The sequence below is a fragment of the Drosophila virilis genome, chromosome 3, assembly GCF_030788295.1.
Source record: "Drosophila virilis strain 15010-1051.87 chromosome 3, Dvir_AGI_RSII-ME, whole genome shotgun sequence".
NCBI classification, from domain to species: domain Eukaryota; kingdom Metazoa; phylum Arthropoda; class Insecta; order Diptera; family Drosophilidae; genus Drosophila; species Drosophila virilis.
The window spans coordinates 21,241,676-21,259,890 of record NC_091545.1 but is presented as its reverse complement, the minus strand read 5'-3'; the positions used below and the strand labels follow the sequence as shown (position 1 = coordinate 21,259,890).

The 18,215-nt window shown below is 35.5% G+C and overlaps 1 protein-coding gene and 1 long non-coding RNA gene across 3 annotated transcripts; one reads left to right on the top strand and one right to left on the bottom strand.

The window, feature by feature from the left end:
- The first annotated feature begins 5,032 nt into the window (after positions 1-5,032).
- On the top strand, positions 5,033-16,737 carry LOC116650558 (uncharacterized). 2 transcript variants are annotated; one of them, XR_011416347.1, is made up of 3 exons: positions 5,033-5,941; positions 6,005-6,065; positions 16,660-16,737. It is a non-coding gene; the product is annotated as an uncharacterized lncRNA (long non-coding RNA). The 2 variants fall into 2 exon arrangements; XR_004303561.1 differs by having other exon boundaries at positions 16,655-16,737.
- On the bottom strand, positions 10,802-17,850 carry Ptp69D (Protein tyrosine phosphatase 69D). The gene is made up of 12 exons (XM_002048118.4): positions 17,584-17,850; positions 16,731-16,833; positions 14,664-16,501; positions 14,335-14,562; positions 14,026-14,269; positions 13,072-13,960; positions 12,645-12,791; positions 12,471-12,581; positions 12,227-12,406; positions 11,864-12,171; positions 11,628-11,763; positions 10,802-11,562 (listed from the first exon to the last, which is right to left on the bottom strand). The coding sequence occupies exons 1-12, from the start codon at positions 17,672-17,674 to the stop codon at positions 11,485-11,487; spliced, it is 4,353 nt and encodes a 1,450-aa protein (XP_002048154.2). The 5' UTR covers positions 17,675-17,850; the 3' UTR covers positions 10,802-11,484.
- Between the last annotated feature and the right edge of the window lie 365 nt (positions 17,851-18,215).

Sequence of the window (18,215 nt, the reverse complement as noted above, 5' to 3'; positions counted from 1 at the left end):
TGGTAATTTCCCGTCCTTTTCTAATTCCATTGTAAATTTTATCTGTTTGTGGAAGGAATTCAATTCTTTTAGAATATTTTCCACGTCTATTTTGTTCGTTATGGCAAAAAGGTCATCTACATATTTGGTCAAGAGTCTTGGTTTTATTTTTAATTTATCTGTAATCTTGTCCAACAGTTCCTCCATTAATATATCTGCGATTACTGGGGAAGCCGGTGATCCCATTGGCATTCCCTTAAGTTGTGTGTATATTTTGTCTTCGTATTTGAAATATCTGTTTTCCTGTATGCAAAATCTAACTATGTCCATAAATAGTTGTTTCGGTATATTCGTGTGCTCTTCTAATTTGGTCCATTTTTGTCTTATTGTGTCAAGTGCTAATTCTATTGGTATGCTGGGAAATAAGGATACTACGTCAAAAGATACTAATGTTTCCTCTTCTCTAATCTGGGAGTTGTTGACTCTGTCTTTAAAATCTACCGCGTTCTTGATGTTGTACCTAGAGTCCATTGTCAGATTTTTTAATATTTGTATTATATATTTGCACAGCCCGTAAGATGGAGATCCTATGGAAGAACATATTGGTCTCAGTGGAGTTCCTTCCTTGTGTATTTTTGGTAGTCCATATATCCTCGGAGGTACCGCTGTTGTTGTAGTCATCTTATTTCTTTCGTCCTTTGAAATAAGACCCATCTTGAATAATTGTGCTACGAAGGTGTTATTCTTTGTCTGTAGTCTTGATGTCGGATCCAGTCTCAATGTTCTATACGCGCATAAGTCGTCTAAAATATTTGTCATTTTATTTTTATATTCATCCTCATCCATTGCTACGGTTTTGTTGCCCTTATCCGACGATAGAATTTTAATATTTATATTTTCTTTCAGTAATTTTCGTGTCTGTTCCACTGTGTCCAGTATTGCTCGATCCCTACTGTTTTGGTTGTTCTTGGTTTTATGCTCTTTGACTAACAAAGAGAATTTTGTGCGCGCCGACTCTTGTGTTTCCTTTTCTTTTATTGTTTGCACTAGCTCCTCACCGTCTGCGATGTATTTCAAGAGAGGAAAATCTCTCTTGCTGATTGGGAGAGCGAACTTCGGCCCTTTTGCGAGTAACGCTACGACGTTTGGCGGGAATTCTATTTTTGTTTTGTTTACAAACCACTCTCTTTGCGTGTTGTTATCCGCTAAGGCTAGGTTCCGTTGATCTCGTAACTTATCGTGTTTCGTTTCTTGTCTTTTCTTGAGTGTTGTTGTTATTTTGTTTTCTATATTTCTCTCGCTCTCAAAAAATACACAAGGAAGGAACTCCACTGAGACCAATATGTTCTTCCATAGGATCTCCATCTTACGGGCTGTGCAAATATATAATACAAATATTAAAAAATCTGACAATGGACTCTAGGTACAACATCAAGAACGCGGTAGATTTTAAAGACAGAGTCAACAACTCCCAGATTAGAGAAGAGGAAACATTAGTATCTTTTGACGTAGTATCCTTATTTCCCAGCATACCAATAGAATTAGCACTTGACACAATAAGACAAAAATGGACCAAATTAGAAGAGCACACGAATATACCGAAACAACTATTTATGGACATAGTTAGATTTTGCATACAGGAAAACAGATATTTCAAATACGAAGACAAAATATACACACAACTTAAGGGAATGCCAATGGGATCACCGGCTTCCCCAGTAATCGCAGATATATTAATGGAGGAACTGTTGGACAAGATTACAGATAAATTAAAAATAAAACCAAGACTCTTGACCAAATATGTAGATGACCTTTTTGCCATAACGAACAAAATAGACGTGGAAAATATTCTAAAAGAATTGAATTCCTTCCACAAACAGATAAAATTTACAATGGAATTAGAAAAGGACGGGAAATTACCATTTTTAGACTCTATTGTAAGCAGAATGGACAACACACTCAAAATAAAGTGGTATAGGAAACCCATAGCCTCCGGACGAATACTCAACTTCAATTCAAACCACCCAAAGAGTATGATAATCAATACAGCACTAGGCTGTATGAATAGAATGATGAAAATATCGGACACAATATACCACAAAGAAATTGAACATGAAATCAAAGAACTTTTGACCAAAAATGACTTCCCCCCAAATATAATCAAAACATTATTAAAAAGACGACAAATCGAAAGAAAAAAGCCAACAGAACCTGCTAAAATATACAAATCACTAATATATGTACCACGACTATCAGAACGCCTCACAAACTCAGACTGTTATAACAAACAAGATATAAAAGTAGCACACAAACCGACGAATACATTACAAAAATTCTTCAACAAGATAAAGTCGAAAATCCCGATGATCGAAAAAAGCAACGTCGTTTACCAAATACCATGTGGCGGGGATAACAACAACAAGTGCAATAGTGTCTACATAGGTACAACAAAATCGAAGCTAAAAACAAGGATTAGTCAACATAAATCGGACTTCAAACTAAGACATCAAAATAATATACAGAAAACAGCACTTATGACCCATTGTATAAGAAGCAACCACACACCAAATTTTGATGAAACAACAATCTTACAACAAGAACAACACTATAACAAGCGACACACATTGGAAATGCTACACATAATTAACACACCAACCTACAAACGACTAAACTACAAGACAGACACAGAAAATTGCGCTCACTTGTACAGACACCTCTTAAACAGTCAAACAACCTCAGTAACAATCTCCACGTCAAAAAGCGCAGACGTGTAAAATAATGTATGTAAAATGTTCGAAATAATGTTTAATTTATTGTATTATAATTGTTAATTGTTTTTTGTATCTTGGTGTTAGTGCCCTGAAGACGGTTTGCCGATGTGCAACCGAAATATATCGGAAGAGAATTGAATAAAATTGTTTTTCATTGTTTGTTTTAACAAACTCGGACCTCGAGCCAGCCAACAAATAAATATTTATTTATTTATAATATAATATTTTTAATATTAGTATACACACATATATATGGAACAGATTAATAATGGATAATTATTCATTTGTCTAGTCGTAAATTCAATTATTTCAACTATTTCAACTTCTCTGGTATATCAAATAGGAATTGTATCTTTTCTTAGGTTTGCCTCCATAATTTTCCACTGTGACTTGGTCACATGTTATTTTGTTATTGTATGTTATTTTGGTGAAACAAATCCACGAACCACCCCGAAAATTGAATTACCACAAAGCGAATTTTCCTGTTAACGTCGAATACAATAATGATGTTGCTAATATTTTGCGTTGCTTAAAAGGGATTTCGTGACGGTTTGACTTGCTGTGGGATAATCAAAATTATAATATGACTGATTACCCCTGCTCGAAGCCCTCGACACACGCACGCATCAAATCGTGAAAGGCCCCGTGTTAACGTACAAACATACATGATGTATTTGGTTTTGTAAGGGGTTGATTTTATTATCGATGCCAAAAATCGTTCGAACCTCTCACACAGTGGTGAAAAACACACTTCCAGGTGGGAACAAGAAATAGGATTCGATATTGATAAGCTTCTATAGCAATAAAAATATTCTATTCTTACGGCTGTTCCATTTTACGTATCCTCTCTATGAAACTTTTAGAAATAACCAAATTTATTTCTAGTAATTTTTCGCTTGCCCTCAACACAATCCATTTCCCATTTCAAAATCGCCTTTCTATGCGATTCTCATGAGCTTAGGTGTTGTACTGTATTCTTCTCTTTAAGCTGATTCTTTAACTTTCTATACCTCTTGTTCGGGATTAAACGCAATTAATATGACAATGGCTAGAGCAAATTTGAATAACAATTAATTTGAATAGTAAAGTCTCAATTACAAAAACATATTATGATTTACTTTCAATAACACGCACAGCCTGTTAATCCTGTGTTAGATGCGCATCTATTAGAAACATAATGAGCTTAACAAAACAGCACAAGCTCTGCAATAGTTGTATCTCTTGTTCGGGTACTCTATTGTATAAATATATAGTGGGAGCATTTTGTGACAGTTGCCTGGAATATGAAAACACGTGTCGACACTACCACAAACGCAAACAATACCCCCAATACCCTCGGGCATTCCGGTTGGGAGTGCAGTGGAGGAGGTTAAGAACTCACATATCGTTAAACGGCAGGCTGCAGGCTGCAGGCTGCAGGAGCGATACCGGCTGCAGCCTCATTAAAACAGGAGAGGCGTATGCGTGGGTATGCCCATCAGAAATTTCCATATTGAAATTGAATTTGCGCGATGCGTGTTGCGGTTTGCTAGGGGCAGATCCTGCGGCAGCAGCTGCAAGGAGTAAAGTCGGAGCTGACGATGCTGCTGTCCTTTCCACTTGCAGTTGACAAATAAAGCAATAGATAACTTCGCCATATATATTGTCTATATATATACAGATAACTGATGTACATGATGCCTATATACAATTTACTGTGCTGCGTGTACATAATGTGTATTCGCAGCTTGGTAGTGTTAAAAGCTCGGGATAATTTAATTAAAATTGTAAAATATTTGGCGGATTTTGCATAAGCCTGCAAAATCCCATTAATTCAGAAAGCAACCCATTGTTGACCGCAACACAATCAAAATATGCAAATTTATCGCATTAACTCGTGAAACTCCGAATGCTGCCAGCGAATGGGATATCACAGCAGCAAAGAAAGCCCAATCCTGCCAGTAAACAAATACCATAGTCATTTAATTGTTGAAAGGACCTCGTCTATGCCGTACATAAGATAGTCGCAAGCCTTGTTGCCTGGCTCAATACAGGCTCATAGACTCTCCATAGGACTGAAGCGTGTTTCTTTGCAAAGTAACTTGCATTTTTAAGCACTTCAATTGACCCATTAAAAACACCCCAATTCACCAGGCTCTGACAGCTCAGCAAGCGAGTAGCTCAGCAGTCCGCAGGGGATTTTACGCTGTCTTTTCATAATGGATGACAATTTCAATTAAGAGAGTTAACTTATTCGATATAAGTTGAATATCGTTAGTTGGCTGCGAGGAATAAATACAGAGGTGTCAAATTTTATACGGAATTTTCTCAAAAACAAGAGCAGTATGTTTTTCACGAAATTCGTAATAAAAATCTGTTTATTTCAATTTAGAGGAATTTGTATAGTCCCCTTTTATTTGAAGCTGTGTACAGGATATCTTCGAGTCGAGCACTCGCAACTTTCTTGGTATCATATTGGGCTTTTGTACGATAGACAATTGACATAAATTTATAACTTGTTGCCTAGTGTAATTTGCAAAAGTGTTAACAAAAAACAGTTGGCTTTTTCAATATAAAAGTAATGCGATATGTACGATTTGTTAAAACCCGTTTGTACTGCAGCAGCTATGAATTAACTATCTTGGTCGGAAGTGCTGAAAACAAGTTTTGTTAGTCACATAAAATTGTTTCCGCTATTAAATGGTTAACAAACATGTGTTCGCATTTGTTCAAGTTAATGTACAAGCATTAAATTATAAAATAATCTAATTTAAATGTAATGAGAGAAAACATCATTAATTTTGACTACAGTAAATCCTTTTTGAAGTTTAATGTACGCAAGAGGGAAATAAAATCGCCTGCATACCATTATTGGCTTTCGAAGACCTTTTTTCGCCTATTCGTAATCCTTCAATGCAATCCTAAATGGAATCAAATCCTAAAATTGGATTGAAGAGCAACGCCCACTCTTTGTCACTCCACTCCACTCCACTCCAGTCCACACATTTATGGTTATTTGGCCGTTCCACCCCGATCCGTGCTCTTAATGTGCCAGCCAAATGCTCAATTGCGGTGTCCCAGGACATGCCAAAGTGAGTAGAATAGGGGATTTCCACTCAGCTTCATTGTGTTCTTAGCCAAAGTGGCCGAGCCGGGCGACGACGATGCTGCAAATGTAAACAGAAGAAAATGGAGATTCAATTACTTAAACGGTTAGTCCATTGTTCCAACGTACACAAATTTGCATATTTCTTATTTTTGTTTGTTTCCTATAGGTGCGATATCCCAACTGTATCTGGGCGCATGAGGACTTAGCCGGAGGATACGTATTTACAAGTAAGTTCATGTTCTACCAATTTAAAACTGGGTTAGATAGAGTGCTGCGACTGTTTGAAACTATAGATATTCAAGGATTCGCACGCTTGGGTAATATTTTACTTACTATCGAGACTTAACTGGAAGCTAATTCTTTGCAAGTTAGTTTAAGCATTACAATGTGATTTAGGGAAATATGGGCTTAATGGACAGATTTAGTAGGGATATCATTTCCAGAGCATAAATTCCTGTGTGACTTAGATACAAGACTTAACCGGAAGATATTTGCAAGCTAGTTTTAGATTTACAATGTGAATTGGGTATATGATAAACATATTTACTGGAGAAATCATTTCCGCTGACTGTTTAAGAATGTGCACACAAGAATATCGATTTCCATGATTTAACTGGAAGTTACTTATTTGCAAGTTACTTCTCGTTGTACAAAGCGAATTAGGAATAAGGCTTACATGTTTGCTAGGAGCACAATTGATTGCGCTTGTTTGTGAATTGATATTTGAAGATTTAAACCTCGAGTTACTGTTTTGTTTTTTTTTTTTTTTTTTGGTAAGGGTAATAATAATTTATGATTGTGCAGCAGCAGCTCCTCCAGATTGGTGTGAGCCGCCAAAGCCAAAGCCCAAAAAGCAACAAAACCAAAAAAAAAAAAAAAACTACGTCATACTGCGCAAACTGTGTCTGACCTGCACAGCAGGCGCTGGCGGAGTTTTGTTCTTATCTTATCCTGCTGTCGTGCTTGGAACAGAGGGAATATGTTCTTATTTGTGAAATTGCTTACTTGCGCCGATCTGACTAACTAGTTTCTACCATGAACTCTGCTGCGACTGCCGCTGTCGCTGCCGCTGCTGCTGCTGATGATGGTCTGTTGTCTTATGTCCAAGTGCCCTGTCATTGTGGTTATGCTGGGATTGTTTAACAACAATATATGCAGACAAAGAAACAAACAAGGGATTACTTGAATATCGTTGATGGTGATGGCTTGGTGCCATACGAATGCATATCTGGGCAAGCAGGCAACATGCCTGGGACCCCCTGGTGACAAACACAGCCACATCCGATGTTCTTTCACCTACATAAGGTTGTTTGCACTCCAACATCAAAGTTTACAACGGCGAAAATGAAATGTATAGAGCATGGCTCACAGACCCATAACAATCGATCGGATGCTCAACTTTTATCTTCTGCCTGATTGAACAATATGCATCAGAGGCTTGCATAAAAATATATTCCTGGTCAACAATTAAAACGTGGCCGTTTCTCCATATAAAACCTACTCGAGATTTTTAGTTGCAAACTCATAAAGAAATGATCGCTCTTTTCATCAGCACCTCACTTTTCTGCTGGTTCAAACCTTTGCTTGTCATATATTTTTTAAATTATTAATTAAACAATTTAGTTTTTAATTTACATTTGCCCGTTGTACTGAAAATATTGCAAGTTTTATATATTTTCACACACAAAATGCGGGCTAAATTTCATCTCTACCCAAAATTGGCATCTATCGAATTAGATGGATGCAATTCTTTTTTCTATCGCATCATCCAGTTGGTCAACTGTTCGCAATTTGCTTGTTTGATTATACAAATTTGTAATCTTTTACCTTAAATTCTTGACTTGCCAGCCAATCGATTGATGACAGTTCTCGTCGGTAGCGAAATTAATTTGAGTTTTGAAACCCCTTGCCTGCTTGTAAAAATCTCACCCAAACGAATTAAGACACGTGTTGAAGCGACTTGATTTTAACACACCCACACCCACACACACATACAGAACAATTCCACCCTTCTGACACCCCAAAGAGGAGGCCTTCGCTGGAGGCAGCTCCATGCTGCGAGTTAATTCCTTTCGATGTGGTTATGAATTAGGCACAACTCATCATTTGCAGCATCTGCGACTGTGCGTTGTTGGGGTGGGGGGGCGGACCGGTCCGCCTGCCCAAATATATCGAATCAGACACACAAACTTTGTGTTAACACCCAACCATTACATAGCCGAAAGGCAGCAGGAAGAACAATATGGCACGTGGCACGTGCCTCGCTGCCGCCAAGCGTCGTTATGTGACAACAAACAAATAAAACGTGCACCTCACACCCGCCCTTTCGTTACGAAGCTGGCATGTTGCAAAGTAAAAAGACATAATGCCAAGCATATAAGTTTGCCACTAACAATAAGATTCATCATGCTAAGTAATATATATTCCTAATCTTACATATGCTTAGGCAATGCGCACGAAAAGCTTTTAGTCTTACAACTCTATGAAGCGATCCATCTGGATTTAGGCAGTATATTAAATCAGAGTTAAGATATCTTTTAAAAAAAAAAAAAGCCATTTAATTGAGCGCAAAGACTTCTTCTTTTAATGATGATTTTTTAACCTTTTCTGGAACAGCATAAAAAAAGTATCTTTACTGATATCTTCGCAGAAAGTCGAACCTTATAAAACGATATTTTAACTTCAATCTCTCAATCTCAATCTCCTGCTTTAAAAGCCTCAAAAATTGAAATATTATTTAACGACAAACCAAAAAACGGACCCCCTTATGTGTCTAGATCGGCTCCGCTTATAGTCCAGCACAAGAATGTATATACTTCTTCGAATCATAAATTTTATAAAACTCCTTATATTCATTTCCAGATCGAACAATTAGCATATAGAATAGCACCGTTTCGTTAATATCTATTGTCCACATATATTTATATACTGAGAACACTTTTGATGCCTACAAAACATTTAAATTAACGTTATGCTCGTCATGCTTGGCGCGCATTTGAATGTGTAACAGTTCCTTATTTTATAACAACATTATTATTTCACACTACTTATGTACCGTTAGTCTAAATTCACCACGAATTACAAATTTATTATGTGCGTGTGTGTGTTTGTGTGAGAGCTTGCAGTATGCCTTGAATTTTGATGGGATTCTGCTTAGAATGGGGTGAGTTTCGCCCAAGGGTTACTTCATAATACATACATATATACATATCAAACCTCACTGATTCTCTATAAGCCTAAGCCAAAGGCATCCGTAGTGGGTTTTATGAAGGTAAACAAGGACCGCCGTTCGCTATTTGTGTTTGTTTTTACATCACTGTCAGTGCACTGGGCACTGACTTTGACACGTTTTCTGACTTAATTTTAGTTTATTGCTTTTTATGGGTGAGTTTGATGTGTGTGCGTGTGTGTGTGTTTGTGTGTGCGGTGAATATCTCATTCATAGCAAGTATGCAAGTATCCACCCGTTCGACTGCAGTTTATGGCCGGCACAACAATTGGCATTCTCAGGCCGAACGTCGCCCGCTGCCGAAGCGCCACGTGTTGCGGATAAGATACCCTCGGCGAATCGTTGGGCGCGTTGCTCCTTTGAAGTCCACCCGCCCGTCCGTCCGCCGGTCCGTTGACTTTTCCAATTGGCGGGGTCGTAACTGATGCTAAGACGTGAAATTAAGTCAGCCTCCGTTCGCTGGCAACGTCAGCGGGGAAAGGGAGCTTTCAAGGATCTCTCTCTCTCTCTCTCTCTCTCTCTCTGCTTATGCATCTGTTAGATATAAAGTTTTTGTTTGCTGTTCTCACGCTTGTGACTTACCAAATGACGGATTGAATTAGGTAAATATTTGTTTATGGAGCGCTGGTCCGCTCTGCACACGGGCGAATGTACCCTTGTTAGATAACCGTTGAGTAGAGCTGCGACACAAGTCGGTTTGATTAAAACCCCATGATAATGATAATTGTTTTTTTTTTTTTTTTAATATATTCATCTATTTTTTTGTTGATTCCGAAAAAGTTATAAATGTATTGCACGTGTCGCAGTTTGTCGTTATGATAAGCGCATGTTATGATTAAATTAAAAGAATGGGTCAAAAACAATATCTATATAAAAACAAAACATATATTTCCGATTTTTCTCAGTATCCAAAGTACAAACATTACAGCTCGACAATTTATTAAATTTAAAACAAAATTATTATTTTATAAGAAAATATCTATTTAAATGACTTGACTTCAACAAATGTATCCTTTAGATGCGGATTTTTCCATAAAAAAGATAGATTTTCGAATTTTCTTAGAAATTAATTTAAATTAAAATAAAATAATTATTATTACTTTATAAAAAAATATCTATTCAAATTACTTGAATCAAAGTTACTTTTTCTTGTTTTCTGTAGTCATTTTCACAATTTTGCTCATTAAATGGGCGCATATAAAAATTCATTAAATTTTAAGCAGAGCACGTACCGAGCGGCCTTTTATAAGTGTTGACACAAGTCTTGAGTTTTAACTGAAAACATCATTTTCAGTTTGATGATGAATTCAAGTGCAACCCAGGATGCTCTGATACCGACATGCAGAACGTTGTGCTGTGCTCCGGACAGTATTTGCACAAAAAAGTTAATTAATTTAATGAAAGGTCCGCAAACTAGTGTAACAAGTTCAGTTGTCGTACAAGTACATTTGTAATTACATAAATATGGAATGCAAGTTTTGGTCTGCGCCCCGAATTTGAATATGCTCTTTACAAAGGGGAAATGTGTGGAAAACAAGAATATTGGCGTCGCAAGATGTCTGTCTGTTTACTTCAGTTTAATCAATTTTGACCAGTTTTGCGTAGTCTAGTGTAACAGGAGTCAAGGCTTGTGTATATGGAACACAAGCAATTAAGATATAAAAACACCTTTCTGTGCGATTTTCGTTAACTTTATTGCAGAGTATTTCAAAATTGATTTATGGTCAAAGCCAATGTCAGATTTTTGTGAATTACATGTCTTCAATATCCGTTTGCTTTTCAAAGTCAGCTGAAAATGTTCTTCGGATTAGAGGAGCGACTCGAAGATGGTAGGCCATTGATTTTTCAAACATATTCTCTTAAATACCTACCGCCTTTTGCTGCGGTTCTCATGGTATTCAGCAGCATTTAAAACTCAGTTGGGCTTTGGCAAACTATTGGAAAACAATATACAGATATTCGCAAGTCTCTCCTTTAATCCAAAAACTAAAATGAAAATTCGTTGTTATCGCTGAAAAAAAGAAAATATACTTAAGTATTGTACAGTCATCGTTATAACGATATGTAGGACCTTGGTTGATTGATAGCTAATATTTGAGTTGTTTGTAGCTCTAAGCTGTTGTGCTGGTTCCTTAAATGTAAAAGATACATATTTTATTTATTATTACTTTACACATAATCTTATAAAATAAATTAATATTCTTCCTTTGGTAGCTTTATCAGTATAAATACGCACATACAGACATACAAATATATGTATAAGGTTAAAAATAAATTGGTAAAAAAATGTGTATACATCCGCCGCACTTAAATACATACTATATGAAGTTTCTTGAAATGTACATTATTATAATATCTATGTATTGTGTATGTGTAAACTCATCCACACTTCTTCTATGAGTACATCAATATCTTATTTAATCCTCAATATTTTCCGACAACTTATGTAGATCTGAATAGTTTAAAATGGCGCGATGTAGGAACTCGTATTGTGCCTAAAAGCAAATGTAGAATAATTATTGAGTTTTAATCTTTGATACCAATTATTTCTTCTACTTACGAATGAATTTAAAAGTCCTGGTCGCTGAGATCGCAATTTTCTTGTTGTTGAACATATATCTACACTCTTTTCCAATCTGAGATGCTGAACCAATATGCACATCGCAACAAAAATTGAACTTCGATCAGTTCCCAAGCTGAAATACAAATATTTTCGGATATCAATTTGTAAGTTTAAGGATAAGCATCAGGAAGCCATTTACGAATCCCATTAGCAATTGTGAAAATAATAATAACCTGCAGTGAACAGTAAGTGGAGATCGGCAGCCAGTATTTTTGTGACTTTTATAATGTTTGTGTGCTTGGTCTACCAGCTCAATTATGCCCCGACACACTTCAGGAACTTCTCCATCAACAGTCGGCCAACCGTTATACTGAAATTGAGTCACCTTAAGGGTATCATCTATTTTGCAATTCGTTACATAGAACTCTCGCCGAGTATAATACGGACAACTTTCACTGTGTACGTATTTTACAAGTATTTGATCATATTGAATTTCATCATCTGCCCAATAACGAGGGCATTTCCGTGGACCGTCTCCAATCTGAAATAAATATGTGATGTATTATATATAAAATTAGGATGAATCTGATGCTTACTTCGGATATCATTATAAGTGTAGAAACACTCTGCTCTGATATCATTCTCCAAAAATCTCCAATAGTATTTTCCATAGGATCTTGTGCAATTATAAATGATTCAGTATTATCATATCCTTCAATGAACGAAGCATTTATGTATGTCGAATTATCGTTCGTTGGTATGGGGCTTAAAATAACCTTGAAAATTAATTATGCATTTGCGTTAGTTCAGCCTTAAAATATCAGTATAACTATTACTTACTCTATTACGATCGTATGGAATAATTTCATGGGACCTATTTTTTAACATATTTTCCTTAGTTTCGCCAACGCTGCAAGACTTATTTATCTCATCCGTTGTGTTTATAAGTTTCTTTAAATTGGGAAAAAAATTAATTAATGAATAAAAAAAATATATGCATATCCTTATACAAACCTCAAATTCGATTTCTAACAAGCATTTTCCTTCATTAGGCTTAAACTTTAAGGACTCAATTGTTGATGGCAATAAATTTAAGGATATATCTGTATTTCCATAGGTGGCAGTGTCCAACAATGCCCGGTATAGAAAAATGTATTGTTTCTGTAAATAAGAAAATATATGTGTTAGTTATAGCTACAAAGTTTACCATCCAATTGTGGGTTGTCAGACTTTTAGAGAACCCATAGACATAGACATACAAAAAGGATAAAACAGAGAATTTCCTAATACTTAACAGTATAAACTATTTTGTAAGTTAAAAAATAAAAATTACTAATGTTGTTTCCTAATAGGTGGTAGTCTAATCTAAGGTCCTAAAAATCGTTTCCACTAGGTTTAACAAATATATTTTACAAGTTCATAAAATACAACATGGACTTACCAGTGATTGAACCAAAAAGTTACGCTGGTGACGTAAATCGCACACTGTATTAAAAATGGATACCATATTTTCCTCCTCCAACTGTTGTACAAGGGAGTCCAATGCCACAAGAGTACCTGTTCTACCTACACCTGCGCTGCAGTGCACCAATATTGGACCCCTTTGCACCGAGTAGACTGAATTAATTTGACGTATAAACTTGATGATGCCATGAGGATGCTCGGGAGCCATAAAATCCTTCCAAGTAAGGTAATGATATTGTGTAATTTGCCTGTGATCTTCTTCATCACCAATCAGATTTGATTTTGTTACATCTAGGGACCGTATAATATAATCGCCAGTTTTTCGTTCTGCGGTAAATTTTACTGAAATATCCCCAAACTGTTTGGAGTCAAAGACCTTTTCTGGCCAATATTTCGCGCATTTGGACTTATTATATTCCTCCAGATTTGTCAGCATTACAATGATCTCTAAATGTTGTTCCCATATCATTCGCCAAAAATCGTTTATTGTTGTTTCCATGGGACCCTGTGCGCATATAAATTTCTTCCTTTCCTTATATCCAATGACAAAGTTGGCGTTTATATAATCAGTGCATTGGTTTCCATTAATTGGTGATAATTTGACTCTAGTCTGGTCATAAGCTTTTATATCCGGATATCTATTCTTGCAAGCATTTTCTTTCATGTCACTATTTTTGGTAGTTCGATCCGTAAAGCGATTAGGAAGCATTTCATATTCCCGTAGAAATCCATAATCCGTATCCTTATGTCGGTTTTTATAGGCACTAACTAAATCTGTCTTATGAATAGGTCCCGTATCAAAACCTTTCTGATTTCCGGAGCCTATAAACTGACTATGATTGTTTATTCGACGTCTAAAGAGGGTTCTGCAATTATACAAATCATTAAGTAATCAAGATTATATTTCTACAGTTAAATTAATCATAAATACCTTAAAGAATCTCTTAGAGTTAATGTATCTTCGTCAGGCATTGCATTCTTTGTCTTTTGATGGTGAATTATCCAAAATATTATAAAAATTACAATAAATCCAATTGCAATAGCAACTGCTTTTATGCCGATATTTAAATAAAACTTCGTATCATCCAGGGATTGTATTTGCTCAGCCTCAGTTGCAGGTGTAATGACATCAAAGTAATCACTATACGCCATAAGAACCGTACTTCCGGATCGAACTGCATAATACAGAAATTTAATTCATCTTTTTGCCGTCACTTGTGTATTTTTATACTTCACTTACCAATAATCTCAAGGAAACCAGTATAATTAGCATTAATGTCAATTTCGCCATCGTATATATCTCCGATATTATTCGGATTGCTAATATTTGTTTGTTCCTTTTCAATGCCAACAGTGGGATTTCGTCTTATTCTCATTTTACTTTCTAAAACTTGTAAAGCATGGTCTGTCAAATTCCCAACTTTAAGTAGTTGTTCTTTTTGAATTTGTGCTGGAGTCAGGGCGGAATCTACAAATAAAATAATTTTAGTTGAAATGGAATCTTGTTAAAAACAAAAACAAAGAAACGAACAATATCTATACATGATATCGTTTTAAGTACATGCTTACCTGTTTTAAAGGCACTTTCCTGTTTTCTTAAAAAGGGCGCGCCCTCCAAGCATTTGCGACATATTTTATCATTGTCGATTAGATCTTCTTGCTTGTTAATAAATCGCATTTCGTCTCCCAAAAATATTTCCGATTTAAAATACCGATTACTAAGCATTTCAGCTATATATGCATAATTATTGGTCTTAATGTTGCTATTATTATGCATTTCATTAAACGTAGCAACATCCAGTTTATCCGGAGTGGGTAGTTCGTTGTTTCCATTTATTATTTTGACAAGATAAAGTCGATAGCAACATATAGGTCCATTTCTTTCGCTTATTTTGGGCAAGTATAATTTTAGAACATATTTTGGGCCGTTTTTCACTTTCGTCCACATTGTTTTGCCAATAGTTTCGGGTGTTGAAATCGGCATAAAGCAATTCGTAACCGCAGCCTCGCCATTTTTCTTATGCCTCGTGATTGCAGAGACTGTAACAGTATAGTTTGTATTTGGACTAACGCCTTCATAAATCGTTTTGTGACTGGGCTCATCGACTCGTCGTATTTTAGGGCCCCACTTCTCTGTTAATATCATACCCTCTTGATTATAGTATGTGTAATTTCCTTCCAGAATAATTAAGTATGAAATTATTTTTCCATTTGGTGTTTGTGGTACATTCCAGCTAATGGAGATCGAGTTGAGCCTGGAAATGTTTTGTTGATTGCAATGGATTTTCAAATTGGTTGGTTTCGTTGAGACGCCATCCATTGTGGTACCATTCACCTTTTCCGACCATGGGCCGCAGGTTTTTGTAAGATCACTGCATGCTCGCACTTGAAATTCATAGTCTGTAGCGGTCTTTAATTTATCGAACATATATGGCAAATTTCTGGAATTTTGTTGATAAATGGCCTTCTCAATTAATTTCGGCACATCCCCAGACTCGGAGACAGTCAATTCATAATATTGAATATATTCAATTAGATCTTGGGAAGGAGGACTCCATCCAATCGTAATGGTTGATGCTGTGCTCCCGGTAGTTTCAACTTTTGGTATAAAAGTTGGATCATAATCCAAGGTAGTAACACCGAATGGATACTGATACGGCGAACCATTGCCAATGGAATTTTTTCCTGTGATGCGTAGATAATAGGTTGTATTAGGACTAAACGAATCGAGGACACATGATGTATTGTTGCCATTTATGATATCTTTGTAATACTTGAATGTGGGCGATCCTTCTTGTGAATACTGAATAAAGTATTTTTGAATGGGATCGTTTCCATCATTGACCGTCCAATTTAAATATATTTTGCTTGCACCAACAGCTTTCGCATAATCAATGCTGATCTGTGGCACTTCCATTACAAGCAATGTTATTTCTTTAGAAATGATCTCAGCCTCGTTGTCGCCATATAAAACACATTTATATGTACCATTTTCCTTTTTATACAACTCTGTAAATTCCAATGTAAAGTTCAATTGTGTATCGCTCAGCCGATGGACTGAGGTATAGTCATCTATGAAAGCCACAGGGCTTCCATCTTTAAGCCATTTAAGCTGCTTGTTTGTCGACGTGTTTTGTGGGTAAATTTCGAATACACAATAAATAATGGCACTTTGTTTAATTTTTCGCTTTATATTTTCAACAGTGCTTTCTATAATCTTCGGTTGGAGGAATGGCTGTATATTAAATTCCACTGAAGCGTTCGTTTGAGGGTTTTTGCATGTATAATTCCCACTATCCGATATCTTAACGTCATGTATGTAAAGTATATTTTTATACTTTTTTACATCATTATTTATGTTTTCATTGTCATTGTCCTCTGGATTAATAATGTTAGCAGTTGTAAATCTGTAAATAATAAATTAAGACTTTAATACATCAAAGATTAAATTAATTGTTACAATATGATGATTGTGCAATATTTTCTTTTGCAAAAATAAGAACAAAAATAATTAAATTTGTTCGAATTAATTATTAAATCCGTAAAAACTTCTCTTTAAGGACAGCTGAAAGAATGCGACCATCTTCCTTCTTCCAAGACCTGAGCAGAACCCTGCTAATTGGTAAACTGACGTACCTGGTATCAAATTTATAATTGGTATCATTATTAAATATCCAAATCGCTGGTTCGTGGTCAGATGCACATTCCAAGGACGAGTTCCTTCCAACTTCAACCCATTCTAGAACGGAAAGGTAAGAATGTTAATGCTTTAGACAATAATTAAAAAAATTTATTAATTGGATACTCTATTAAAAATTAACACTTTTAGATGATAAGGCGTAGAGAGAGGGCTACGCCCGACAATAGAAAATAGTTTCATTGTATCGAGTGTACAGATGATGTCATATTAAATGATATTGGCTTAAAATTATCTTCCAATTGATTAACTCTAACTACTCAACCCTAAAGCAAATGTTTTTTGTTGCATTTTTAAAGATTGTTATACTATTTTCTTAATCACAAGTAATTTAGAAGACGAAACGTATTTCTTTGTATAACTTTGAACCATGATAGCTTTTAATTATAGTTATGAGTATGAGAATTGAGTTTTTGTGAAGTTGCTTTTGTCTGGGATTGGTCCTCCCAAAGATTTACACCCTTGATAGACAAAAACATTTATAAATTATGACAAAAGCTGTGCTCTCGATGATTTAAATATATTTTCAATTTATGAACGTTAAAAAGTTGGCATGTATTTATATATATATATATATCAAGTTTTGCACGTTTAGTAAGCGGCATGTACACATACATATGCAAAAAATATGTATGTATATATAAGGGTGTATACACTTGTATTCAGGCATTTGTATATATTGCACGCAAAACAAAACACAAAACAATCAAATGCCAGAACGCTAACTGAATGATCCACTTGAGATGTCAGTAGAATAGTTATGTTTGTCATAAGTTTTTATTTAATTTTTACCTCTACTATATCCTTGCGCAAATAAGTTAGTAAATAAGAAAAGTATAAGTATCACATAAGCATCTATTCGGTGTTCGTAAAAACACGCCATCGCCTTATAACTATGTGGATCCTTTTGAGTATTTCAAAGGGCACAAGGTAGTCCCTCTCCTTTTATATCAACTTCACTTCTGTGCACTTTTATAGCCACATTATTACAAAATTATTTATGCTGCTAGTTCAGTTAATACTGGCTGGGTTCTTTTTGGCACGGGCGATGTAGTGTTGAAAAACTGTTGAAAAAAAGTATTCTAAGAAGTTATCTATCACACCCTAAAACCATGGAGAGCCAGCTACGATTTTGGAACATGAGAAAATGCAACATAATAAGCAAATTATTCTACAACTTTAAAATACTACTTGTTTCAATTGTATGAAATAAATCGGTCGAAAATGATTGTTTATTCTGCATTGCAATATATTTAATTAGCATAATGGTCTCTATTCCTAAATTATAAACAACAAAAATAATACTAACAATTAAGAAGGGCAACCGACTATTTACGAAAAGAAAACATTTTTAGAAACTGATTTTCTATACAAAGCAATGACAGTTAATATATTAATAGGAAATCAAATTAAGCGTCAAGTCC

Excerpts from the sequence above, each read along its gene's own strand:
- Ptp69D (XM_002048118.4), bottom strand. The coding sequence starts at position 17,674 with ATGGCGTGTTTTTACGAACACCGAATAGATGCTTATGTGATACTTATA. Across the intron at positions 12,172-12,226 it reads CACTTATAATGATATCCGAA|ATTGGAGACGGTCCACGGAA; the intron begins GTAAGCATCAGA and ends TATTTATTTCAG. Across the intron at positions 11,563-11,627 it reads CAGGACTTTTAAATTCATTC|GCACAATACGAGTTCCTACA; the intron begins GTAAGTAGAAGA and ends ATTTGCTTTTAG.